Source organism: Camarhynchus parvulus, chromosome 28 (assembly GCF_901933205.1).
Source record: "Camarhynchus parvulus chromosome 28, STF_HiC, whole genome shotgun sequence".
Lineage (NCBI taxonomy): Eukaryota > Metazoa > Chordata > Aves > Passeriformes > Thraupidae > Camarhynchus > Camarhynchus parvulus.
Genome location: NC_044598.1, coordinates 5,261,939 through 5,288,442, shown reverse-complemented (window position 1 = coordinate 5,288,442; position 26,504 = coordinate 5,261,939). Strand labels below are relative to the sequence as shown.

Sequence of the window (26,504 nt, the reverse complement as noted above, 5' to 3'; positions counted from 1 at the left end):
AGGAGGGACTGCAGCAGGGCCTCTCCGCCTCACAGTACAGGTCAGAGTTTGGGACAGCATTCACCTCACTCTGCCTGCGAGACCCCGGCACCAACAGTGTGTCGGAAGAAGGGGACGGCTCCAGGTGCCAACTTCCACCCAGTACCTGCAAAGCCAGGAGGAGATGTGTTGAAGAAGGTGGAAGCCAGCTCTGATCCTCCCCACAGGAAGCCAGCCCAGCAGACACGGCCACCTGCCAAAGACAAGGGGGCTCCAGTGGTTCTTGTCAAAGGTGCAGCTGCTGCAGCGCCCCTGCTCGCCGTGGGAAGCCCCCAGAGGATGGAGCACCCAGCTCTGCCCCGGAGGAAGCCTTTGCCACATGTCAGGGCACTGGGAGTGAAGCCAGGCAAGCCCCGGCGCCCTCCTGATGTGGATTTGGCAAAGTTCAGAGCAGCTGCACGTCCTGGGACATCCATCTGTCCTGCCACAGAACCACCAAGGAGTGCTCAGCTGGGTATGGCCAGGCACAGGAAAGCCCCTCAGGAAAGGGCACTGCTCATTCAGGAAAGAAAATCTCCCCAGTTAGAGCCTGCAGCTCTTGGGAGATGGAAATACTGGGAGGGCTTATGGAAAGGTGGGGGCTTTTATTACCAAAGGGGCTTTTATAGGCAATAGCACGAGGATGAGAATGAGAGAGAAGAAGGGCAGGTGAAGAAACAGTGTCCTGTCCCTGGCTGGGCACAAGTTTCCATCTCTGGAGTCTTTGTAGGAAGTAAGGTTGGAGTACGTAACGTGAGAGATATTGCCAAATTGGAGTGAGCCCAAGATGGCTGGGGACTGGAGCACATAGAGAAAGAAGGGCTGAGACCCAGGCTTGTTCAGCTGGGAGGAGAGGGAAGAAGGGGAGATCTCACTGCCCACAGCTACCTAACAGGGAGAAAATGGGGCCAGACTGGGCCCAGAGGTGCCCAGGGGCAGGCCTGGGGTGATGGGCAGGAGCAGCAGGGGAGGTGCCGGTCAGACACTGCCCCAGCACGCTCACAGTGGCCTTCCAGAGCCAGGCTGCTGTGGTGGTTTCTCACAGTTGCTGTTCTGCTAATCCACAGTACAGGTGATGAAAGCTGTTTCAAATACCATTTCTTGCTCAGTTTCTCTAACCATGAGAGTAGACTTCCCTTCCTTTCCTTAAGAGAACTGAAAAATCAGGCTGGTCTATGTTATAATTAAAATGTGTTATCAGGGCTGGCCATGCTGTTATGCTGGGAGATTCTCACATGATTGGCTACAAGTATTTATTTGTCTCATGGGTCCTGAGGCAAGCTGCAACATCTAGAGTCACACCTTGCCTTGATTTTACTGTTTTTGTTAATTTTTAGGGCAATCTTATGATTTTTAGGGCTAACTATCTGATTGTGTGTTACTTGGTACTGTAAGCCAGCAGAGATTTGATGTTGTAGTCAGGTCTTTGTGGCCATTTCTGGTTGGTCTGGTTGACCAGGCTCGAGACAGGGCTTGTGATACAAATAAGGGCTTGTTGGCAGGGCTGTGGTCATACTGGCAATCCTAAAAGGGGCAGCAGTATGTTCTGACTGATGATGCTTCTGAGCATATGGACATATCCGGGACTTGCCCTAGCTCTGGTACATATCTGAAATTTAGGGGTTTTCCACATTCATGATACCTGTTTTGGCTTCTTCCCCTCTTCTTCCATCATTTGTCTGGGAAGAAATATGCAAACAGGAAACATTAGAAATATGCAAACAGGAAAATATGTATTCAGGGTCCTCAGTGATGAACCTGATGAGCCATGCACTGGTGTGCTGGAAGAAAATCCCTGGATGGGCTATGGAGTAAAAAACTCCTTGCTCTATCAAGATCTGTAGTGAGTTTTATCTCTCCACCTCCTCCTGCACTAAATCCAGCCCAGAGTGGCTCTGACCTCAGGGTGGCTGACGGAGCTGAGGAGAAAATATGAAATAATCCCTCCCTGCTCCCTCCTGTTCTCTTGTTTGTCACAGGTCACCTGCAACCAGGCTGTGCTGCATCAGTGCCTGCACGGTTCCCACTGCAGGATGCTCCGAGTGGCACAGGGTAAGCACTGAGGCAGCACGGCTGTTCCAGGCTGTGCCAAGCCACTGGGAAGGGCACAAGATGTGACAGCAAGAGGAAGTTTGGGGTTTCCTGCCTGCTGCTGGAGCCCAGGGTGTGGAAACAGCTCCCACAGTGTGAAGTATGGCCATCCCTTGGGGTTATGTTGCCTCACTGTGGCCGTTGCACCCTGCTGCCTGTCCACATCCAGCTGTGTGAGGAGCTGCTGGCGCAGGGCACGGAGCTGCTGTCCAGCTCTGGCCCAGAGCCAGGGCCAGTCCATGGCCAGCCCGCCCTCCTCCTGGCAGCCCCGATTCTGCCCTCAGCCCCCACTGCAGCAGCACCTCCCAACCGTGCTCTGCCTCGCCGCAGGGATGAAGATGAGATATACGATGATGTTGAGCCTGCTGAGGTGGCCAGGAGAAGCCCAGGCCTTCTGCTGCCCTCTGTGTCCCAGCTGTCTGTGTGTCCCTGCCCCACAGGAGGTGAGTACAGCTTGGATGCTGTTTGGGGTGAGAGCTGCAGCTTTGAGAGCTGCAAGGCCCCAGTGAGCCATGGGCAGCAGCAGGGTCTGTGCTAAGCCTGCTGCTCCCCCACACAGCAGGGCAGTGGGTTCCTCTTGTAAATGGGCACAGGAAGCCCTGATCCCCCACACGTGGGGGCAAACTCAGGATTTGGTCCCAGGAGGAGAGAGCTCTTGCTGTTCTTCGTATCCTGCTTTGGCAAGTGTTTTCACCTCACAGCAGCCTCATGGCAGCACCTCTCCCCGGGTTTGGTTTTACAGGTGGAAATGCTGGCCGAGCCTCTAACAGGGTTACCTTGCTGGCAGCTACACAGAGGTAATAGGGCTTTTTTATTCTTTCTAAGGGTCCCAAAATGGCCAGGGCTCCTTGCTGCTCTGACAAAGCTGCTGCTTTAATTGTCTCTGCTGGGCTTGCAATAGGCGGGTCTGTGGTGAAGAGCACAAGCTGCAGGCTGTACCCCTTGGCCTGAGAGTCTCCACAGCCCCAGGGCTGGTGCAGGGAAATGCAATGGGGAGCAGCCAGCAGGGAGAAGGGGATGGGAGGGAGCAGAGCATGGGGTGGGGTCATCTGAACCTTCCCATGGCTTTCAATGGCTGCAGAGCATCCCAGGTGTCTCAGAAGATGAAGACCATGACACTCAAGGCATGCAGGAAGGAAGAGAAGATGGACAGGGGGTTTCAGAAGAAATTCAAGGTGAGCAGCAGTGAGTGATCACTTTTCCCTTTGAGCTTCTTCTCCCCTTCTGGGAAGGGTGCAGTGCAATGGCAGAAAGGAACTGTTCTCCTCAGGGACCAGTGATACCCGGATCACACCCTGCCTTGTTCCCCCAGGTCACACCTGCCCCATTCCCCCAGATCAGACCAGTCCCACAGACCATTTGGCCAGAGAGGAATCTGTTCTTTTTCAAGGAGGGAGAGGGTCAGACCTGCCTGACTCAACTCCCCATGGGCACTGCTGTTTGTGTTTCAGTTCGAAGGCAGCATCAAAGTCCTGACTCAGATGATGGTCGACCCTGCAGCGACAGAGAAGAGGGGCAGAGCGCAGAACCTGCCACTGAGACCGGGAGAAATCCTTGATGTCATTCAGTTCACAAATCAGGAGCAAATCCTCTGCCGGAACAGCCAGAGGAGGTGTAAGTCTGCAGGGGGATGGGGCTCGCACACAGCAGGGAGCACAGCAGAGTTTTGGGAAGAAGCTTCTTCATGCAAACATCCCCTGACAGACGTGCTGACAGATCTCCTCCACCTGTTAGACAGACCTGACAGGTACCCTGCTATCCTGAGAAGGTTCCCACTTTTCTGTGCACAAATATCCTGCTCTTCCTTCCACTCAGCAGCAGCATTTCTGCTGTGAGCTGGGCTTGTCCTTTCCCTCTGCTAAAAGCTTTTGCAGTCCTGGAAGCCTCCAGGTGGAATGGGCTGGAGATGGCTCAGGCAGAGGGGAAGGGTTCAGGCTCTTCCCTGCCAGCTGCCACTCAGCCTGGCAGCTCCTTCCTGACTCTGCCCAGAGCAGGTTCCTGCTGAGGGTCCAGCTGGGCTGCCCAGAGCTGGATTCCTCCTTGTCCCAGCTCTTTCTGGGAATGTGAGGTGTTGCTAAACCCTGGGCAGGGGCAGGTGCTGGGGTGATTCCTGCTCATGCCCTGGTTCCCAGCACAACCTGACGTGTTTTTCTTCGCTCTGTTGCAGATGGCTACGTGCCCCGGGCCGTGGTGCTGCCTCTGTGAGTACCCTTTCCCAGCCCCTTCATCTCCACTCCATCAGCTACAACAGCTGCTCCATGAGTGGCCAGTACCAAACTAGTCCTGGCTGACAACTCAAAACTACCCAGCTCAGGCTGGGACCATAAGCCTAAGACCAGCAGTTTCCCCTGGGGTGGAATCTGCCATTTCTGGTGTCAGGAGACATTCTGTCACTGGGACACTGGAAGCACTGCCCAGGCTGTGGTCCCTTGTGTGGGACCTGCCCAGACACTGCTCAGAGGCTGCTGCTGGGACAGGATGAGGGTGCAGTCCCTCTGCAGAGCTGGGTCTGCAGCTCCTGGCAGTCTGGGATGAAGCCACCATCCTGAGAGGGGCCAGAGTCACCTTAACCCGACTCCAGATGGTCCCAGCCATGCAGGGAGAGCACAGCACTGGGAGGGGGAAACAGGGCTGCAGGTGGACACCGGAGTCCACAGATGGGCCAGGAGGAGCTGAGACAGACACAACAGCAGGAGCTGACCCTTGCCTCGGGGTTGGGAGGTGGTGGAACATGGGACACCACATTGCCCACAGCACCCTGTCTATTGTCCTTGCAGGGACACTGACATCTATGATGACGTTGAGATTTATGGTAGGTGCACAGAACTGCTGCAATACCCCTTCACTGGCCACAGTTACCACCACACCAAGCACCAGGATTCCCTTCCTCCTGACCCTTTGCTGTTTTGCTGCCTTCCCTCTCTCTCTTCCCTCTGTATAATTCCTCTTCCTCTCCCTGAGGTATCCTTTACTTACTCAGGGTTCCCTAAAAGTCTTCATGTTCCTCTGTTCCCAATTATTTGGACTTCTCTGCATCCTGTTCTCAGCTTGCTCCCTCCACTTGCTGCCAGCCCCAGGACCCCTTCAATGTCCTTTGAGGTGTCTCTGATCTCCCAGACAATTCAAACTTCCCTTTCCCAAGCAGTTGCTGTCTCCTGACATGCAAACTCCATCCCTGGCTGGCTCCACAGTTGGCTCTGAAGGTGGAGCTGAATAGAGACAACTGTATTTCAGCTGTGCTCACAAGCACACACTTTCCCTAATTCTGGCAGGCTGAGCCAACCACGCTGAGGCCAAAGGCACAAGACAGCGCCACAGAGACCCCAAGGGCTGAAACACCAACAGCACCAGACACCAGGCTCCTTTTGGGAAGGAGCTCTGCTTCCTCTGAGAATGCAAAACCACCGTGTCCCTGCCAGAACAGAACAGTAGCCTGGCTGCTCAGCACGTGGGGCTGCACAGGTCCTGTCCCGTGGGGCAGGGGGCCCCAGATCCTCAAGTCACACCATCAACTGTAGCTCTGTTTTGCCTGTAAAATATAGCCATGGTTCAAGTGGGTTTTATGGCCCTTTTTTGGAGGGGGGGATGAGGTGGGGAGAGAGGGGTAAAATCAGGCCCATAAAGGTTTTAATATTTTCCCATTTCCAGAGCATCTTCAGCCTGGGCCCCACCTGCCCTTTTGTTCTGCACCACACTCTGGCCCCAGTGCCACTCGTGGCCTGAACCAGAGGCAAACTGGACAGAGAAATACTCTAAAATATCATGAATTATGGAACAGGTGCTCCAGCAGCATCTCATGGCCATGGGGCCGCTTCCCTGGAGAGCTGGCAGGAGGTTGGATCCGTTGGGGCAGATATTTGTGTGGGAATGTTCAGCATCACCTGTTGGTGCCTTGGGCTGTGTCTGCAGATGCCATGGGAGGTTCTCTCATTCACTGAGAAAGTTTCCCTTTGCTGACCCTGCCCTCATGAAGCCCTCACAGATGGAGGCAGGATTGGGGTGCACTCACAGCCAGTGGGGAGCACAAATCTAGTGCAGGACCCAGATCTGGTGGCAGGATCCACCTTTTGGTGGATCATTTTGGATCAGGAACGGTGAGAAGTCCTGGGGCTGAGTCCCTGCTCTCAGTCTGCACACTGGCCCCATCCCAGGGGCTGGAGGGTTAAACTGGGAGGGTTCAGCACCTCACGGCGGGATGCCAAGTCCAGATTAACCAGTTGAAGACGTCACTTTCCATTATGGGAAAGGCTCCCAAATATCCCTGAAGCTTTTGGTTCTGGGGATTAGCCAGCAGCGCACTCAGCTCCGGGCACAGAGCAGGGCTCCATTGGCACTGCGGGGCCGTGGCCATGAGCGGGGCTGGGAGCTGCTCCCCGGGGCAGCATCTGGGCAGCTGAGGGTGACCATGTGGGAGTGGGTCAGAAGAGCTGTGCTGCACTCGCTGTCCACGGCCCTCCTGCGCCTCTGGAAGTGGCTCCGGGCTTTCTGGTACAAAAATGGCCTCTTGACTCTCTCCATGCTGTCGGTTGTCACTGGATGCCTCCTGGGGTTCCTGCTGCGGGCGCTGGAGCTGACAGACCTGGTGAGCCTGGCTGGAATGGTGATGGGAGTGAGGGGGATGGAGTGGGGCAGGGGGAAAGCCCTGGTGCCAGGAAGGGTCACAGATGGGCACAGCCCCAAAAGCAAGGGCACCTGCCCAAGAAAACCACCTCAAGGCAGGTTTCTGCCCATGGCTTTTTTCTCTTTTCTCTTTTCTTTCCTTTTTTTTTTCCAAGAAGGTGCCAACAAATGCCCAAGCTATAGGACAAATCCTGCCTCCCTCCAATGAGAGCGGGGAGCTCTGGGATGGACTTCATGGGGCTGCAGGAGCTCGAGGCGGGATGAGGATGGGAAAGGGGGGAATGTTTACTCAGGGGCTAGATGCTCAGTAAACAGGCTCCCTCCAACACCACCAGCAGCACTGGGATCTGAGGGATGGGGTCCAGGCGATGGGGTTTGAGGGATGGGGTCCAGGGGATGAGGTTTGAGGGATGGGGTCCTCCCATTACTCTCCCCAGCTGTGTGCAATCAAAGCACATTTCCATGATCTGGAGAGGACCCAGCAAATAAATAGAGGGCTGGTGGGGAGCCTGGAGGGCTTTGAGGAGTCACCTTGCTTTGTGGAGCCTTGGAGACAAATTCATTGGAGAAAACGCATGAGAAAGGCACATTTGGCTCAGCCCCTTCCAGGAGCATCGCGCTGCGCGAACGGCTCCGAGCTGAGAGCTCTGCCCTGGGGCAGCTGGGCCACGGCTCAGCCCTGATCCTGGGCCAGGCTGCTGAGCCCAGGAGGGGGAACGCCGCTCCGGGAGAGCGCAGCTGATGCTGGAACATCCCTGTGTTGCCCACTAGGATTTAGCAAAGTCTTGTCATTTCAATTAGGCCCTTCAGCATCAGCGCAGCAGGGATGATCTCGTTACTTAATTGAAGCTGGGTGTAATCTCCCTGCTTCCCAGTGCACACACCCGTGCTGGGCATGAGGCTGGCAGAGTCTTGGGGCTCCAGCCCCTCGTCCTGCCATGCATCAAGTTTATCCATCCTCTGCTCCAACCCACCCTGCCCTGTTGCCACAGCTCTGCTGTGGGCCCGGCAGCCACTGGAGACTGTCCCCAGTAAAGACTTTTGTCACAAAATCTGGAGGAGAGCTGGAGAGGTGGCCAGTCCCTGCTTTCCTCCCTGCCATGGGGAAGTGTCACAAAGCTGGGAGACCCCCTGGCAAAGAGGTGCTGTTCAGATCTGGCATTACCCCTTGCACTCAGCTGGTCCCATCACAGCTCTGCTCTGCCGGAGCTCCCTGGGGGCATCAGCCACGTCCAGGTCACACACTGGGACAGTGCAGGGACAGCACAGGGGAGAAACTGAACAGCTGCCTTGGGACCCCTCAAAGCCCCAGCATGAGGTGGTGGCTACTTTGTAGTAACCAAAATTACCTTCTTGTCTTGGGGCCAACTCAGATCCCTCCCTGACACCTCTACAGTGGCACAGCAAAATAGGGGGATCAGAGATGGAAGGATGATGGATGGATGGATGGATGGATGCATGCATGCATGCATGCATGGAGGAATGGATAGGGGATAGATGAATGTGGGGATGGATGGATGGATGGATGGATGGATGGAGAGATGGATGGAGAGATGGATGGTGGGTAGAGATAGGGATAGAGAGAAGGAGGGATGCTGGCCAGGCTGCTGGTCCCACAGACCCCTCACTCTCCCCTTGATCATGGCTGTGGGATCCAGACTTTGGGGGATGTCTCTGCAGCCCTTCCCCATGTCCCTGTGAGGGGTGTAGGGGGTGGAGAGATGCCATGGCACCAAAGGTGTCCCATGGATGGGCCAGACACCTGGGCTCTCCCTGAGTTCATCTTTTCCACCTGCAGCCATGAGATAAATCCCACCTTTTGTTGTTGCCAACAGCTTTGGGGCACTTTTGCCCCAAATCAGATGCAGCCAAGCCTCTGCTCTCTAATGAGTGCAATGACTTTTGGGAGGAGCCAGTGGTGGGGGCATGGGGACCATTCCCTAGAAGGCTACAGAATCAAGAATGGTTTTGGGAGGGGACCAACCCCTACATGCTCCTCCCTTGTTTATAGCCAGGTTTGCCCTGTGGCCAGTATTCCCCATCCCTGAGCCAACTCCCAGTAAGGGACAGCAGAGAAATGGCCTCATGGAGAGCCTCAAGGAGGGGCTGCCAGTTCAGAACCAAGCTCAGAGCTGGGTCTAGTTGGGAAAAAAAGGCAAATTGATCAAGTTTGAGCCTGAAATAATTTGCCTGACACATGCTCTGCTCTATGTGCAGGAGAAGCAGTATTTTTCCTTTCCTGGAGAGCTCCTCATGAGGATGCTGAAGATGCTGATCCTGCCCTTGATCACCTCCAGGTAAGACATGATCTTCTGCTCTAAAGCACCATTTTCCATCACCCTGCAACCCCCTGGTGAGGAGATTACTCGAAAACTGAATGGGGTGAGAATAATCCTGGCTCCAGGCAGCTGGCAGTCAAGCAGATGGCTTGGTGTCCATCAAACCCCATGATTTCCCAGCAGCAGTCTGGGAGAAATCCTCATCTGGATTTGGTAGGCACTTGCACCCATCTCAGACACCTGCACTGGGTGGGGTGTTTCCCTTCTTTTGGGCAGCTGGTGATGCCAGGACCATCTGTGGGCAGTTGTGATGGGCTGTTTAACCTCAAAGCAGATTCTCTTAGAGAGATTTGAGAAAGTTTGGGTAAAAAAGTCATAAGTATTCCCCAGTGCTGTGTCTGTGTTTGAAAATTCCCATTTTATTGGCTCATACAGACCTAGAAATAAGGAACAGAGTCAGCAGTCCTACTGGGGTCTAAGCAAGGTCTTGAAAACCTTGCATGGATTAACACATTGCAAACAATATGTTGGCATGTGCTCATCAGACACACACAAATGATCAAGTCCTCGTTCCCTGGAGGATGGGTCTTTTCTCTATTTTTTGTCAGAGTTTGCTTGCTGTCCCATTTGCCTCTGGTTCATTTCTGAGAACAGAGTGGTCTCTATCCTGGCCACACTTGGCCTGTTCAGTACCAGCCCTTGTAGAGAGGTCTGTGCCTCACATCCCTCCCTGAGGTGCCTGGGGTTTCCCTTTGCTCTCAGCCCTCCCTGCAGCTCAGTTGCTGAGTGCTCTCCTCTGATCACTGCTGTCTGTGGGTGCAGGGTCTGCAGAGGCCTCCTGGGAGTTTTCTTTCACGTTGGATTGAACCAGGGATTTTTCTATAATTACTGAATGATGGTGAAGTCATAATTCAGCCTCCTGCTGGGTTCGGGTTTGCCCCGAGCAGGCTGCACGAGGTCCAGATAGCTCAGTCCTTCAGGGACAGACTGCCCGCATTCCCAAGCAGCTCTCAGCTGCTGGCAACCATAGCGAGCTTAAGGGATATCAGCTCTTTAGTGATTATCTGGTCTTTGTGATTCCAGCTCTTTGTGATTCCAGTTCTTAGCTTGCTCAGTGCCGCAGGCAGACACAGGGCGAGAGAGGAGAAGGCTGTTCTGATGTTCCACAGAGATGTCTTTACTGGGTGTTCTGTGAAGGGTTTCAGTGACAGCTCTTCTACAGAACCAGGCTAAAACAGCCCATTATATAGGGTATAGGGGGACCAGAAATTGTCCAGTAGCAGGGGTTAAGGGGAAGTGACCTATAGGGTTACAGAGACATAAACAGAGGTCCAAAAGGCAGAAGAGAGGGGCCTCTTGCTATTCACCATGACTTGGCATTTCCAATCTTTAGGCCTCTGCTCTCCACGGGGCCTTTGCAGTCCCTGTGCCTGCTACAAAGTGGTGTCTTCCCTGTACACACCATCCTAGAGGGGACTTGGTATGCTCTGGGGATGGAGCTCTGGAGATCCCCAAGCCCTAAGCTGGAAAGCACCACCTATGCCAGGGTTACATTTCTGGACTTGAGTTTCCAAGGCCCTTCTTCTCCTGGATGTGTGGCTGCTGAATGGGATCCATGGGCTGACCACCACCTCAGCCACCCTGTGTGTCCCCAGGCTTGGCACTGACCCTTGCAGCCTTCGATCATGTCCTGCCTCAGGGTCAGGGGCTTGGCTGGGCTCTGCAGGGGCTCAGTGTGGGTCTGTGTATGGGGGGCACACTGCAGCCCCCAAACACTCACATTGCATAGAATTCTGGAATATCCTGAGCTGGAAGGAACCCTCAGGGATCATCAGCTCAGCCCCTGTCCCTGCACAGGCACCCCAACAACCCCACCCTGAGCAGCCCTGGGAGCTCCTGGAGCTCTGGCAGCCTTGGCACCATTCCCTGGGGAGCCTGGGCAGTGCCCAGCAGCCTCGGGGGGCAGAACCTTGCCCTGAGCTCCATGCCAAGGCCTGGCCCAGCTCCAGCCCTTGCTGGGCTCCTGTCCCTGTCCCAGAGCAGAGCTCAGCCCCTGCCCCTGTGCCTGCCCTGGGGAGGAGCTGCAGCCCCCGAGGAGCCTCCCCTCAGTCTCCTGGGCTGCAGCTGAACCAGCCAAGTGCCCTCAGCTGCTCCTCAGCCCCTTCCCCAGCTCCTGTCCCTCCTCTGGGCACTCTCCAACAGCTTTGGATCCTTCTGATCCTGTGGTGCCCAGAGTGCCCCCAGCACTGGAGGTGAGGCTGCCCCAGGGCAGAGCAGAGTGGGACAATCCCTCCCTGGGCCTGGTGCCCCCCAGCACAGGGGGGCCCTTGGGGCTGCCAGGACACAGCAGTGACTCAGATCCAACTTGCCACTGACCAGCACCCCCAGGGCCCTTCCCGTGGCGCTGCTCTCCAGCCTCTCATTCCCAGTCTGTCCCTGCACCCAGGGCTGCCCCATCCCAGGGCAGGATCCAACACTTGCCCTGTTAAACACCACACGGCTGGGGATTTCCCAGTCCTCACATTTGTCAGGGTCTCTCTGTGTGGCCTCTCTGCCCTTGAGAATGTCAGCAGTTCCTGCCAAGTGAGCCTCAGCAAACCCAGTCCTGCCCCCACCTTGTCCCCACCACCAGCACTGCTCTCCCTGCTGGGGCAGCCTGTAATGCCCTCTCTATTTTTAGCCCAGTTTTGCTGAGAAGTAGCTTATGGGTTACTTCTTAGGAAAGCTTATGTGTGCATGAAATCTGAACCTGCAGGTCTCTCCTGGGGCCATGGGGTCCATCCCCAGCAGGATTTTATGAACCTTGCTGGTACCTTCCTTTGCTCCTCACAATGACACACAGCAGTGGCATGAGGCAATGGAGATATAACAGCATCTCATGAAAAAGGAGCAACATCAGAACAACTTAGAACAACTAAGAAAATAAACTTCTTAACCCTCACAGAAAACAGAAAACACAGCCAGATCTTGAGAAGAGGTTTGGCGGTGTCTCCTGCCCTTCACAGCTCAGCTTGGGTTGTCACAAGCTCATCCTGGGTGTGAGATCCTGTGGGTACTGGCGCAGGAATGTGCAAGAGCTCAGTGATGCCCTTAGGCTTTGGTTTAAAAAACCTACAGAAACCCCTCCCACCTTGGAGATTTTGCCCATCAGGTGCATCTTGTGCAGTTTGGGGAGCAGACAGTGACCACTCTGTTCTGTGCTGCAGCCTCATGTCTGGGCTGGCCACCATGGACTCCAAGGCCTGCGGGAAGATGGGGGTGATCACCATCACCTACTACCTTTGGACAACCTTCATGGCAGTGACCGTGGGGATCATCCTCGTGGTCAGCATCCATCCTGGTGCAGCTGCCCAGAAGGACAACTACTCTGTGGGGAAAGTGGTGCTCAGCTCCGCCGACGCGTTACTGGATTTAATCAGGTGTGTCACAGGAATTCAGCAGAGCCAAGGCTGTGATAACAAAATCTCCCCAGAATGTTCTGAGTTCCCAAAAGACCCTGAGATCTCAAGGGGAACAGGAGAACCGCTGGCCAGGTGCTGGTACCTTCAAGGCCAGCAACACAGGGTTCATTTCACCCCACCCCTCCCCTCTGGCCACTCTGGCACTGCCACTGCTCTCCCAAAGCCATCAGCAAAGAGATGCCCTGCAGCAGAGGTCAGGCAGAGTTGTGTTCCCAGCAAGGTTTGGATTCTGCTCTGCAGCCCCAGCTGGGACATGCCAAGCCCAGAGCTCAGTTAAGGCAGTGGATGGGGTTAGCTGGGGAGGCGTTGCAGCAAATGCCCAGGGGCTGGGGGAGAATCTCCATTTCTGGAGGTACTGGATGGACTGGACCAGGCTCTGAGCAGGGGGCTGCAGATGGCAGATGTCCATCCCAGGCTCAGGCTCTCCACCAAACCCATTTCCTCATGGTTCTCAGTCCTGCTATGCGTTCACCTTCCAGCCTTTCTTTGCTCTCAGCTTGCACAACTGTCATAAGCTGTGGTTGGCTTTCATGTCCTCATCTGGACATTGTGCCCACCAGAAGTGCTTCTCAGGACGCTCCCTGTGCTCTCATAACACTTTAACCCTGTGTAATTGGTCTCTTACAGAAACATGTTTCCTTCTAACCTGGTTGAAGCCTCGTTCCAGCAGGTGAGTTGCCCTGACCCCTCTGGTGCTCAGCTCCACATGGGGCTGCCTCTCTGCCCACCCACAGCCTGGACAGGAGCTCCTTCCCCTCCCTGAACTTCCCCTTCCCTTCCTCTGCATCCCCCCACACTCACCCAGGGTGGGCACCAGAAGGTGGGAGGGTGCCAGGGGGGGCACAAGCTCACAGGGACCCTGAGCCTGCCCTCTGCCTGCCAGGCTCTCCAAGGAAGCAGCACAAACCCCTCAGACCCTGCTCCTGTGCAGGGGAGGGGCGGCCGTGGGGTGGGCACAGGCAGGGAAGGGGACCCAGAGAAGGGACACAAAGAAGAGATGCCTGAGGGAAGGTAGAGTGGTCAAAGGGGACAGCTGGAGTGGCCAGGTAGGCTGGAGGGACAGGGAAAACAAACTCCTGGCATTGGGAAAGCATCGGTAAAGCTCCCAGGAGGAGGGATGGAGGGACAGAGGGACCCCAGCGCTGTGCTGGCATCACCAACACCACGAGTCTGCTCTGCAGCCTTAGCTGAGGATGGTCTGCAGCCAACAGCCACAGCTCCCCCTGCCCGACTCTCACTCCTTGTTTCCACCAGCCTTCCACTGCCTGGAAACCAAACCTTGACCTCCAGGAGCAGCAGCCTAGGGCTGGCTTGGCCTCGGTGCTGAGAGCAGGACAGAGCTCATGCCAGCACACACTGACCTCCCTCCTTTGCTTCTCTTCCAGTACCGAACTGTTCTTGTCCCGGTGGTGAAATCTCCTGGTTTTCCAAAGATCCCAGGAAAACCTGTTAATTTTATTTACTTTGCACCTGATGACAAAAACCCTGAAATCCACCGGCCTGTGTTCCTTGAGCTGACACCATCACCCGAGATGACCTACAGGACCCTGGCTGGGACCAGCAATGAGATGAATGTCCTGGGCATTGTCATCTTCTCAGCAACCATAGGTACCTGCTCCTCCACAGCCAGGGCAGCCCAGGGTGCTACTGCTGCATCACCACGGTTTACAGAGCGAAAGATGTGGGACAAGGTTCTTTTAGTTTCAACTGCCCCAGCCCCTGGGAACTGGGCCCAGCACAGAGCTCGTACCAAGGCCCAGCCAGCAGCACCTGTGCTGGAGCTCACTGAGCTGGAGGCATGGCCAAGGCTGGTTTTACCCCGTACTTCCCTCACAGCCCACGTGCCGGTCCTGAGGGTTTTCAAACCATCACATCAGCTGGGGATTCCTTTTAATGAAGTCTGAAGCGAGGTGTAATTTTGCAGAGGCTGCCTGGGACACAGCTCACCACAAAGCCCCAAACTCTTCATGCTGAGTGTTCAGCCCCTGAGCAGGCAGGATGTCACAGCAGGGTCAGACTTGGGGCTGTTATGAGGATTCCCAACAGGACTTTCTGAAGGGGGTAGGGCAGCACCCCCTGCACTGAACAGCTTGCAGTCCTGTGTGGAAAAGGTGCTTGGCAGCAATTTTGGGAAGGAAGAAGGAGCAGGGGTTGTGGAGACACACGTGCAAGAGAGGAGGTTTAAGGGGGAGAAAGTCATTGAAAGGAGGAACTTGAAGCTGCCTCAAAGCGTAAGAGGACACAGGGGCAAGGCTGAGGGAGAAAGGGAGGAAGGAGGGATCAGAAAGGAAAAAGAGTGGGAGGCAGTGAGATGAGCATGGTGGTAGGATTATGTGTAGATTAAGAGGTGAGGGCAAGGAGCTTGAACTTTGTGTATAAGGAACCAAAAAGCCAATTAGAGGATTTGAGGTGTGGAGGCAGCACAGCCAGCACAGCACTGGAGTGTGATGGACTGCAGTCAGAGCCTCAGGGAGCAGCCAGCTCCAAATGTGAGACCTCAGAGGAGGTGGCCACAGTGAGACTGGGCAGAGCCAGAGCCACTGACAGATCCCTACAGCCAGAAGGTGTCTCTGGCAACCTCCTGTCCCAGCAACCAACAGCCTTTGCACACCTTGGACACCCAGGAAAGCTGCTGAGCTCCTGCCCACAGGACACGTGTCCCCTCCAGCCCTGCCAAACCTGCAAGGAGAAGCTGCTTTTCTCTTCTAAGATGACACTCCACGACCCCTCTAGCGTGGGAGTGGGATCAGCCAGAGTTAGGAGGCAGTGGGAGATCACCTGAGCCAGCCTCAGCCACCACCTGCACTTCCCATGTTTTGCCCAGGATTAGAGCTCCACAAAGCCACAGACTGGCACAGCATCACCTGCACCAGGCACAGGCAGCTTGATAAAGGCCATTCATACACCCACAGGGGGCTTTCCTTATGAGGAGAGGCTGAACTGAGTTTGCCTGGCAGAGAACAGGAGAGGGACAGGCAGGGCACCACAACCCCATGCCTTGGGAAACAGGGATCACCTGCATGCAGCACGGTGGGGGCAGCTGGAAGGTGGTTGAGCTCTCAGCAAAGTGTATTTGTGTCCAACACCAAAACCAGGCAGCTTGTGGGGCTGAGACCAAGGCATCCATGCAGCACCCACCAGGTACCCAGAGTGACTTTGCTATGAGGGGTGACCACACACAGCTCTGACAGTTCTTCACTGGCACTGAGGGCCTCTCTGTTGCTTTTGAAATCCATGAGGGGGCAGAGCTTTTAAGATCCTGATCTGTTTACTTGGGCCATGTCTCCCAAATCAGCTCTGTAGGACCTGAAGAGAAATTACTTTCTTCCAAAGCAGCTGTTGTGGCTACCAAATACTGGATTTGTCCACAGAGCTGAGATTTAAACATGCCAAGCCTTGTCTCATTTCTGGCAAATGCAACCCTGCCTCATCTTTCTTTTGAGCAAGGCAAGAGAACCAACCAACCAAGGGCTTCTTGGAGTCCTCAACCCTGAAGACTGAGGAGGGATAAACAGGACAAGATCCTGTCTATATTCTTGTTTTCCAGATAAAACAGACAACTGCACAGCGCTTCAAAATTAATTTTAGCCAACACAGTAAGAAGGACTTGCACCAAGCTGGAAACAAGATGGGCAAATGCTCAAAGGTTCCTTTTTCCCTCTGCTTGATGGGTTCCTGGAAAGCCTCCCAGCCAGTGAAAGCAATGGGGTTTAGCACTGGCAGGCAGGACAGCACCATATCCCTTCCAACCATTCAAACCCTAGCCTGTATTTCTGCTCTAGTATTCCTTCAACAGAAAATTAGACTGGATTAGGTTAATGCAACATCAAAGGAAAAAAAAAACAGATTTAGGAGAGAAGGCTTAATGCCTGTATCTAAGCAACTCACTCAGATCCTTCCTGACCACGTGTGTTGTCACCACCATGGCACAGCCTGTGAGCCACCAACAACCAACAGCCCAGCCCAGGAGGGAACCAGGCACGGGGCCTGAGCACTGCTCAGTCCCTGTGGCAGCTGGGGCCCCTTTCACTCCACAGCAGGGCAGGGATGCAGCACAGCATCACATCCTCAGCTACAGAGAGCCCTACCACACCTTATCCTTCAAAGAATTCCATTTTTATTTCCAGAGGTCATTATTCTTGTACTACCAAATAGCAATCCAGATATCCACCTAATCCAGCTAATCCACAGTTTATCTGCCCCAGGAAATTACTCTTCCAGCATTGAGCAGCAGTGAAGTTTATCTGTTTTCTGTGCAAGGAAGAGTCCAAATCCTGGATTTGGGTCTGGTGGGGCATTGTGAGAAAAGGCCAGATACTTGTGTTTGCTTGGGACAGAGAATGGCTCTGACTTGTAAGAGCACACGGCAACAGGACTAAATCAGGTTTAAATGGTGACCCCCATTCTGTGGCCACCAGACCCTCAAGACACTTGGCCTGTCAGGTGCTGCTCCGTGCTGCTCCCAAGTAAAATAACCTGCTGTGCTTGCTTGCAGGACTTCTCCTGGGGAAAATGGGCGAGCGAGGAGCCCCCCTGGTAAACGTGTGCCAGTGTCTGAATGAAGCAGTTATGAAAATTGTCTCGATGGCTGTTTGGTAAATCTGGTTTTGATTGATTCATTGACTGATTGATTTTTTTCCTTCTATCTAATGGCAGTGCCAGTCACACGTCTGCAAGTGTCTGTTGTGAGCACTGAATTTGTTTTTGTACAACTGTACTGCACAGTACTAAACACTGCCTTGTCTGTCTGCAGTGCTACAGTGATTGCTGCATTCTTATATTTTTTTATGCTTCTTCTTTGCAGGTACTTCCCCTTTGGCATTGTATTTCTCATAGCTGGAAAGATCTTGGAGATGGAAGATCCATCGGTTATTGGACAGAAGCTGGGCCTGTATGTCATTACAGTAGTGTCAGGGCTTGCCGTGCATGGAATCATCCTCTTACCTCTGCTGTTTGTGCTCATCACCAAGAAAAACCCCTTTGCTTTCATTCAGGGGATACTGCAAGCCTTGCTGATCGCCTTAGCTACATCCTCCAGGTAGGAAAACGTGGCTGGAACCTGTGGATACTGCAGAGCAGGGATGTGGTTTAGCCAGGGAGACATGGCTGTGCCTGGCCAGGTGAGCTCTGGGGGGACAGGTGGAACTCAAAAGAAAATGATGCTCCAGCACTTTGAAATGGGAATGCTCCTGCTTTTAGGAGGAAGCAGATGCTTGGCCCTGCCCTGGGCAGCCAACCTGGGCAGCTCCTGGTGCTCTTCCACTCACCCTCTCCCAGGGTTTTCCCAGGGCAAACCAGCAATGGTTTTGTGTGGGTGCGTGCACACTCCATTCCATCGCTGCAGTTTTCTTCCCATTAATTCAAACTAGGACTGTTGTAGGTGCTTTATAAACTGCATGGGGTTATGATCCTGGAGTTTAATTGAAAACACCAAAAGCTCTTCTGAACACTTTACTGACAATCTAAAATGAACTACAGTGTATCCCAAGTTCATCCACAGAGAAATCTTGCCTACTCCGAATTTTAGATTATATTTACCTATTCTATTTTCATTGAAATACATTCCTTATAACAATGAAAAAAAATTCACACTATAAATTAGCATCCTTTCCAGGTGACACAAATTCAAACATTTTCCTGGAGCACATCTGACCAGGCAAAGGGTTTTTCTGGCCTCTCTGTTGCTTCTCCATGTAATCCCAATAAAACCACGTGGACTGTGCCTCCCTTCCCCAATGCCCACTGCTGCAACTGTTGCTTCTGCAACTCTTAATACCTGGTCTCATCCTGAACCTTGGTCTCCATCTCTGTCTCCATCAGGCTTCTCCTCCCTCTGCTCTGCAGCCAGCTAAGGGAGGGAGAACTGTCACAGAGAGAACACCCTGCTCCGTGTCCCAGCCCCATGGTCTGTGGGCTGGGGCCATTGCTCGGCACCCACAGCCCTTCCCAAATGCAGTCCCCCCCTCCCAGAGTCTGTTGCAATCCCATGGACTTCTTTTCTGTGGTTTCCTTTCTTCAACCTGTTCCTCCTCCATTCCTCATCCCAGTTCCTGTGGGACAGTTGACATCTTCATGCTAGACAGAAACAAGAGAGAGAGGTCAGGGTTGCAGAAGCTGAGGCAGGCACCCCTCATGGAGGAGACAGGTGAGGATGATGGGGGTCTGGCTGGACCCCAACCCAGCCAGTGCTGGCACACACTGTCTCACACTCCAGGAGGTGCTGCAGGATTAACGTGGGCACCAGGGATGGTCAAGAGAGCTGCAGCCATGGCACACCGGTGGTTAAAGTGGTGCCTTCAGCCACTGAAATGACATTCTGACATTTTCTCTCTCAGCCTGCAGCTCACTTTGCTGATAACGTCTATTCCCCAGGTGGTGAGAGCTGAAGAGATTTTCATTGCTACAGCAATTTGTGCGACATTGTGGCATCCACCCCCAGGAGGGCTGGTATTTCTGTCCCATCACACTGACTCCAACTTACAGAGCTCAATACAAACAGCAATTCCTGCTCATTTCTTGTCCTGCAGCTCAGCCACCCTGCCCATCACCCTCAAGTGTCTCCTGGAGAACAACGGCATCGACAGACGCGTGGCGCGCTTCGTGCTCCCCGTGGGGGCCACCATCAACATGGACGGCACCGCGCTCTACGAGGCCGTCGCTGCCATCTTCATCGCCCAGGTCAACGAGTATGAACTGGACCTGGGACAAATTATAACTATCAGGTACAAGTTTCTCTGCAGCAGCCACATTATTTCTCTCTATTCCTATTTATGGACATTAGGACAACCTCTTGCATTTTTCGTGTTTGCAGAGATCTTGTTAATGCAGATTGATCTTTGCTGGGAAGTGGAGCAGCAGGGGGGGAGCAGCATGTCCCAGTCCCTGTGCTGTGCACCAGGGAAAGCTGGGCTGGCTCTGCACCCCCAAAAGTGCTGCAAGTCAAGGACTTTGCCTGCAGGGAAAAGCCTAGGTGCACACACATGTGGCTGGAGCAGGTCAGCACTGCAGGGCTGAGCACAGAAGCATTTGTACAGGTGTATATACTCCCTTTCAGGAGTGGGATATTCTCATTTTATAAGCAGGGACATAAAGCATGTAACTAAATAATAATTAAGTACGTTTGCAAATATTTAGTAATTTTAATGAGGGAGTCCCTACCCTGAAGGCAGGGGAGAGCACAGAGCCAGGGCACCTGCTGCCAGCCCCTGCTGTGCACAGGGGAATTAGTGATAGCACCTGGCAGCAGGAAGGTGGAGGAAGTCAGATCCAATCCAGTCCTTCCACACAGCAAGAATTTACTCTGCCATGCAAACACGCCAGTCTGAGCTGCACAGCCACCTTCTCATTGCAGCATCACGGCCTCAGCAGCCAGCATTGGGGCTGCTGGGATCCCACAGTCTGGGCTCGTCACCATGGTCATCGTGCTCACCTCCGTGGGGCTGCCCACCGAGGACATCACCCTCATCATCGCCGTCGACTGGGCTCTGTAAGTGCTCTCCAGGCCACTGCTGTGGGCAGTGCCCTGTGTCAATTCATGGTGCTGTATCTTCATCTTGATGGATGAAACCAGACTGCTCTCAAGACACAAACTGGTGCTGGATTACACTTGTCACAGACAAATAAACTCACAGCTTGTGAAATGTGCCATTCTAAAGTACTCAGATAAAAACAAAGTGAGTCATTAGGTGAGAAACCACAGAGCAGATGCTGAGTTAGGGAAGTGACATGTGGGTGGCTGGTTTGTACTTTCCAGCCCCCCAGGGAAAAGAGGGAACAGTGCCAAGTACCAAGGCTGCTTTTCTCTTTCCCCCAACAAAGGAAGGTTAACACACCACCAGTTCAACCCTTCAGCACCACAGGGTACCCAGCACTGCTGGCACCTTCTACTAATGTGAGAGGTGCCTGGGTAGACAAGAGAGGATCAGTATCTGGATCTACAGGATTTCTCCTCAAGAGGCATCTCAAGGAGTTTATGACTTGCTGAGGCAGCTCTCCCTGCACTTAGCACAACAATGCCTGTCCCAGTTTGGGAGGTGGCACTGGCAGGTCCCTGCCATGCTCACACAGACAGGGTCACGCAGATGCTGCCCCAGCACAGGGCTCACATCTCCAAAACCAACACAGCATTTGGTAACACCAGTGGGAGGGAATTCAGGATGGGGGCAGACATGTCCCAAAGCCATCAGCACCCCGGGCACCCTGGCTGTGGCCACCCCCTGCATCCTGGCGCTGTCTCCCGCAGGGACCGGCTGCGCACGATGACCAACGTGCTCGGGGACGCGCTGGCTGCCGGCATCATAGCGCACGTCTGCCAGAAGGACTTTGCCCCAAAGCCCCCCCCGGTACGTGTGCCATGGAGGGAGGGCGGGGGGGTGTGGGACAGGATGGGCACGAGGCACCTGCTCGCTCCAGGAATTAAAACTGTGCTCTGATTTTTGCAGCAAAACCCAATGAGCAACACAGACAAGTTTCTTTCTGCAGAGACCTCACACCTGCATCCCAAAGACAAGGGGATTGAAATGACTGAGGAAATCCTGTTGGATCAGACGGGAGTTCACTACAACATCTGCCAGGTGTAGATAACAGCATTCCTGCTCCCAGAAATGGCATCTTGGTGCTAAACACTGACATTGTGAGTGTCGCATGTGGATGCTCTGCAAGATAAAGGCCTTACTTGGCACAAAAAATGGGAAAAACCTCTCTTACCCTTTGAAGGCCATGTGACTCCCAGCAGGCACCCAAAGAGCAAGGCTCTGCCACTGGGGCAGGGAGCCAGCTCCTCCCTGCGCCCGGGGACACAGCTGGGAGCTCGCTGCCCTGTCTTACATGGCTGGGTTTGAAGGATTTGTAACTCCCATTTTTCCAAGCTCACCTGTTTTTGAAAGCGAGGGAGGTGAGCAGGTGTCAGCAGACTGGATTTGGTGGGAATGCAGTAGGGATGGGATACAACACTGAACCCTCTGGCCAGCAGCTCTTCCCTGGAGGCCAGGCTGTGCTCCAGAACCTTTTGTTTTCCTTATTATAGAGATTATTTTTTTAATCAATGCTTTTTATTTTACTACTGGGTTCTGATATAAAAACTAAGATTAAGTGATTTTTTGTCTAGAGCTCAAAATCCAAGTTGGACATAACTGGATTTCCCAGCTGTCAGGTTACAGACAGGATGGCTGAGCTGTTGCACTCTCAGGGACAGTGGGATCCACTGGCTGGAGGGAAGGAAGGCCCAGCTGTACACCTGTTTCTACAGCTGTTTTATTACAGAGAACTAATTAACCAGGCCCAACTGCAACGGTGTTGATTTTCCCAGCTAAGGATCTGCCCCCAAGCTCAAATTCCAATTACAGCCTTAAAATTCAGGCTTCCCAGGGCAGCCTTCTACACAAAAGCCTTTTATATCAACAATTCATGTCAGTGAATTAATTTGTCTCTCAAAATGTCAACTCATCCCTTTTCTCCTTCTTGATCTTTTCTGACATAGAACTGGGAACCGTAACACAGCTCAGACCCCCCACTCACATCACTGAACTGTTCTCCAACTGTACATAAAGAGAACATTTTCTGTGCAGAATTCTTTCCAGCTGAAGCCAGAGGTTGTAAAAAAATTTCTAATTTAGAAGAAATATTCATTCCAGTTTTGCCAAATGAAAAGCAGAAACTATTAAATATCATAAACCAGCTTTTGCACAAAAATTGTCTTTGTTTAACTTATGAAAGCCTTCACATAATTAGAATCCTGGGCAACATAAGCTTGAGACACTGCTGCTAAGTTTGGCCTTTTTCACCCTTTCTCCTTGGTGAGGTTAATTAATACTTTCTTAAACATTACAGCTCAGCTGCTCTTCAAGGAGCATTCGCATCATTGGCAAACCCAAAATAATCACATTTCAAATGAATCTCTGCAGCTTCCCCAGACATCCCTCCCTCCTTCCCATATCATTTATGATCACCTTGATACATCACACACTGGTTCAGCATCACTGCCTCTGAAGGGCTTTGAGGTGGTTCCTCTATAGCAGGAGTGAGCTCAGGCACCCAGACCCCCCTGGGGAGGCTCCAGGCAGCCCCAGCTCTGGACAAGGACCTGAGCAGCCTGTCCTGTTCAAGATACCCACACCCCACAGACACAGCCGGACAGACGCACATGCTCCAACACAGGAATTAAAACAGGCAAGATTTATGAGACCTGTCTGGTCAGGCACTGGTGCATAGGAGCACCCACATCCCTCGCTGGATGAGCCCAGGCCAACCAGCACAGACACCAGCACAGGCAGCAGAGACGAGCCCCACTTTCACATCCATTCTCCTCTCATTGGTGAGCTCTGGATATTACAGCACACAATTAACCCTACAACAAAAGGCAGGATGCAATATCCACACTAAAGGTCCTTGAGTGAGTGCTGGGGCTGCAGGATGAGCCTCTGGGCAGTCACTCCCATTACTGGGCTCTGGCTGCTGCAGACCAGACCTTATCTCCTGCCCCAGAAACTGCAAGTCATACTAAAACAACTTAAACAGCACATCCTTGAGCTCACTGCAACAAGGAAAAAATTATTACTGAAAAAACTGAATATCATATCTCAGTAATAAATCTAGAGCTGGTGAAGCCAATCCCACCTGTACAACTCACCCCAGGAGCTGCAAGTCCTGTGCTTTATCAATCCCAGAATGGCTGCATTGGAAAAGAACAGAAAGCTCATCTCCCATGGGCAGGGACACCATCCACTAGACCAGGCTGCTCCAAGCCCTGATCAACGTGGCCTTAAAAGTGTTGGAACATCTCTTACTACCTGGTGAGATTCACATTAGCAGAGATGTTTGGATTTTGGAAATCAGCAGGAAGTATTTTGGTGCTAGTGAGGTAAAGTGTCATGCTGGAGTCCACACAGCCTTGTCCTTGTGAAAAATACAGCAAGGGAGACCTTTGTGTCCAGCAGCCTCAAAACTGGGCTGCCATCATTGTGCCCTTCTAACAGGATAAAACAAGGGGAAAAATAATTCAGGTGCTTCTGAAAATCTCTTGTGGTCTGGTATAGAGGGAAGGCATTGTTATTGCTGGGGAAAACCCAAAGGCAGCAAGGACAATCCATCTTCAGCACTGCACACAGGCACAGGAGAGGCACCTGAACACCTTTAGGGTGGAAACTGCAGAAAAGTAAATGAAGCAGATTTATGAGATGGCCCAGCTGGTGAGGGGCCCACTGTCCCAGACTATGCCTTTGGGATGGCACCATCCCAAGCCCACCTGTGTTTTCAATAATCTGCTGCTGGGGAAACACTGACACCAGAGTTTATCTGCTGCTCAGGGGGGAACAGCAGCCTACCTGCGCCAGCCCTGAGAGCTGGTAGCACCCATGGGACCCCAGAATGCCAGCTGGGCTTTTGTAGAGAGCAACACAAACTCACCAGGGGCAAGGAACAAGAGATTTCTAGAAGACTAGAAAGTAGCAGACTCTGGACAAAGTCACTGGGCACCACCAGGAGGAGTTTTATTTTGTACCAACTATCTTCAGGAGACCAGGATGGGAGGGAGGTGAAGTTCCACGTGTCCCACATCAGGAAACCTGAGGTGTCTTGCTTGGCAAACTGAAACCCATCAATACAGCCTCAAAAAAGGTAAAAACAAGGGAGTTGGGCACTGCCCGGGCTCCCCAGGGAATGGCTCCAAGGCTGCCAGAGCTCCAGGAGCTCCCAGGGCTGCTCAGGGTGGGGTTGTTGGGGTGGCTGTGCAGGGCCAGGGGCTGGGCTGATGATCCCTGAGGGTTCCTCCCAGCTCAGGATATTCTGTGGTTCCGTAATTAAATTCTACTGACTGACACACTGCACCTTCAAAGTCTTATAAACTATTTTCCCAGGCATCTGTAAGAAGAAGAGGGGCCTCTCTCTGTTCTAGCACTGAAAATCTAACTCTGTGTTATTTCCATGCAATTAGAGAAGTGCAGGCAGTGCAAGGCATACACCCTACAGCACAGAAATCTGGTGTCCAGAAAGCACACAAGCTCAAACCTGTATTTCTTCCTTGGAAATCTTTGTTTACATTACAAACAAAAAATCTCAGCTGCTATGGTAATATAGGTGATCCCTGGGTTATGGCTGCTGTGCATAATATTGTAATAAAGTTGGAGAGCAACTGGGGGAAGGAATTTGGCTGTTACACAAAAAGTGTTATTTTACTGAAAAAAAAATTGAAGGAAAAAAACACTGAAGGAAAGCTACTTTGGTGAACTAAAATCCATGTGGAAGATATTTATGGGGTATTGAGCAAAAGGAAAAGTTGAAGCAGCCCTTGGCTTTGGGGCACTTCCCAGACAGCGGGACAGAAAACCCACCTGTTGGCCACATGAGCCTTGACTGGGGAATGACATTTCTGCAATGGTATTTGGGAATTTGAGGATGTGACTGGCCATAAACATTAAGCTAAAGTGAATTTTCATTGAACAGAATGACTCAAGTGTATACTTTATTCAGAAGACATTGGCTTGCTCCTACAAGCCCGTGGATAAGTTACCTTGATCCTACAGATTGGTTCTTTCCTGTGCATCAGCTGTCTTCCAGAGAACAAATTATTTTTACATATCTGAATTTATAAAATGATGAGTTTTGATCAGAGACTTTTGCTTTTATATTATTTTCACACCTTTTTAGGATGTATAAATGGAGTTGGAAGGGCACTGTCAGCACAGCACTGCTGACATCCTTCCTTTGGATCACAATGTGCCTCGGTTTGTGTTTTACTAAAACTAAAAAAAACAACAAAATAACTCAATGCTGTAGCATATGGCAAAATACAATCTAAACAACAGATGTGAAAACCAGCCCAAAGCTCTCTTTTAATTTAAAATACTATCCACTTCAAAATTAGTCTGCCAGTTTTCTAGAATAATTTTGAAAAGACCCTTCCACAATTTTTTTAAGGTAATTATTTAAATATATTAAAATCCCAGGTTTCTCTGTAAAACCAGATTTCTAAAGCAGCTCTGAACAACAGATATGGTTCAAGTAAGTTTTTTTTGACAATCACAGCATATAACCTCCACTAAATGCTCAGTGCTCCTCTAAAGAGTGAGTGCCTCCCTGGGGATGTGTTTTCTGCCTCTCCTTTTCCAATTCACTGTATGCATTTGTTTCCTTGAGGAACTCCTAATTTTGTCTGACATGATAATAAAATTTTCTAGAAGATCTGAATGAATTATTTCAGTCCCTCCTGCAGGCAGGTGCAGCCAAGTCCATCACCCAGGGTTCCACACACCACAGCCAGGTCAGGGCAGAACGTGGTGCTACGAGAGCAGTGAGGCACATCAGGGCCTGTGTTCATGGGACCATTTGCAAACTGTACAAGAGTTAACAGTTCAGATCTAGCTCTAAACTGCCATTCAATGTTCACATGCAGAGAATCTCATCCCATCCCCTGCCATGGCAGGGACACCTCCCACTGTCCCAGGCTGCTCCAAGCCCTGTCCAGCCTGGCCTTGGGCACTGCCAGGGATCCAGGGGCAGCCCCAGCTGCTCTGGGCACCCTGTGCCAGGGCCTGCCCACCCTCACAGGCAAGAATTTCTTCCCAATACCCCATCTAACTCTGCCCCCTCTGGCAGTGGTAAGCCACTGTCCCTTGTCCTGACACTCCAGGCCCTTGTCTCCAGTCCCTCTCTGGGTCTCTTGCAGGTTCCCTGTAAGTTTTATCTGCACCTTTGCTGGGCCCTTAGGTCTGGTGTTTAGACTCCCCCCAGTGCTCTGCAGACCCCATCAGCCCCCAGCCATGCACAGGGTGCAGAGGTGCCCCATGGACTCTTTACCTTGGGCCTCCACCAGCCTGGGCAGTTCTGCAGCGTGTTCCACCTCACTGTGCTGGACGTTGTCCAGATGCAAACTTCATAGGATTCAGTGTGGGGAGGAAGCTGTAACATCCCTCTGTAAGATGCTCCAAAATCCATGTCAGGAGTAGCCAGACTTTTGCAGGTGCAGAGGTCCTGGCACCCAGGTGTGCAATGTGCACTCACCTTTGTTTTCTGGAAGCTTCATGTCTCAGTTTAACTACAC

At 52.5% G+C, this 26,504-nt stretch overlaps 2 protein-coding genes across 2 annotated transcripts; both read left to right on the top strand.

Moving 5' to 3' along the window:
* The first annotated feature begins 2,511 nt into the window (after positions 1 to 2,511).
* On the top strand, positions 2,512 to 5,516 carry PRAM1 (PML-RARA regulated adaptor molecule 1). The gene is made up of 7 exons (XM_030966865.1): positions 2,512 to 2,552; positions 2,852 to 2,906; positions 3,191 to 3,284; positions 3,561 to 3,723; positions 4,277 to 4,310; positions 4,887 to 4,921; positions 5,382 to 5,516. Exons 3-7 carry the CDS (start codon positions 3,213 to 3,215, stop codon positions 5,384 to 5,386), a joined length of 309 nt encoding a protein of 102 aa, XP_030822725.1. The 5' UTR covers positions 2,512 to 2,552; positions 2,852 to 2,906; positions 3,191 to 3,212; the 3' UTR covers positions 5,387 to 5,516.
* Positions 5,517 to 6,514: 998 nt separating this feature from the next.
* On the top strand, positions 6,515 to 21,048 carry LOC115914217 (excitatory amino acid transporter 5-like). The gene is made up of 11 exons (XM_030966615.1): positions 6,515 to 6,691; positions 8,947 to 9,026; positions 12,215 to 12,427; positions 13,097 to 13,139; positions 13,855 to 14,077; positions 16,965 to 17,064; positions 17,274 to 17,507; positions 18,997 to 19,191; positions 19,821 to 19,955; positions 20,712 to 20,811; positions 20,911 to 21,048. The coding sequence occupies exons 1-11, from the start codon at positions 6,515 to 6,517 to the stop codon at positions 21,046 to 21,048; spliced, it is 1,638 nt and encodes a 545-aa protein (XP_030822475.1).
* Positions 21,049 to 26,504: the final 5,456 nt, after the last annotated feature.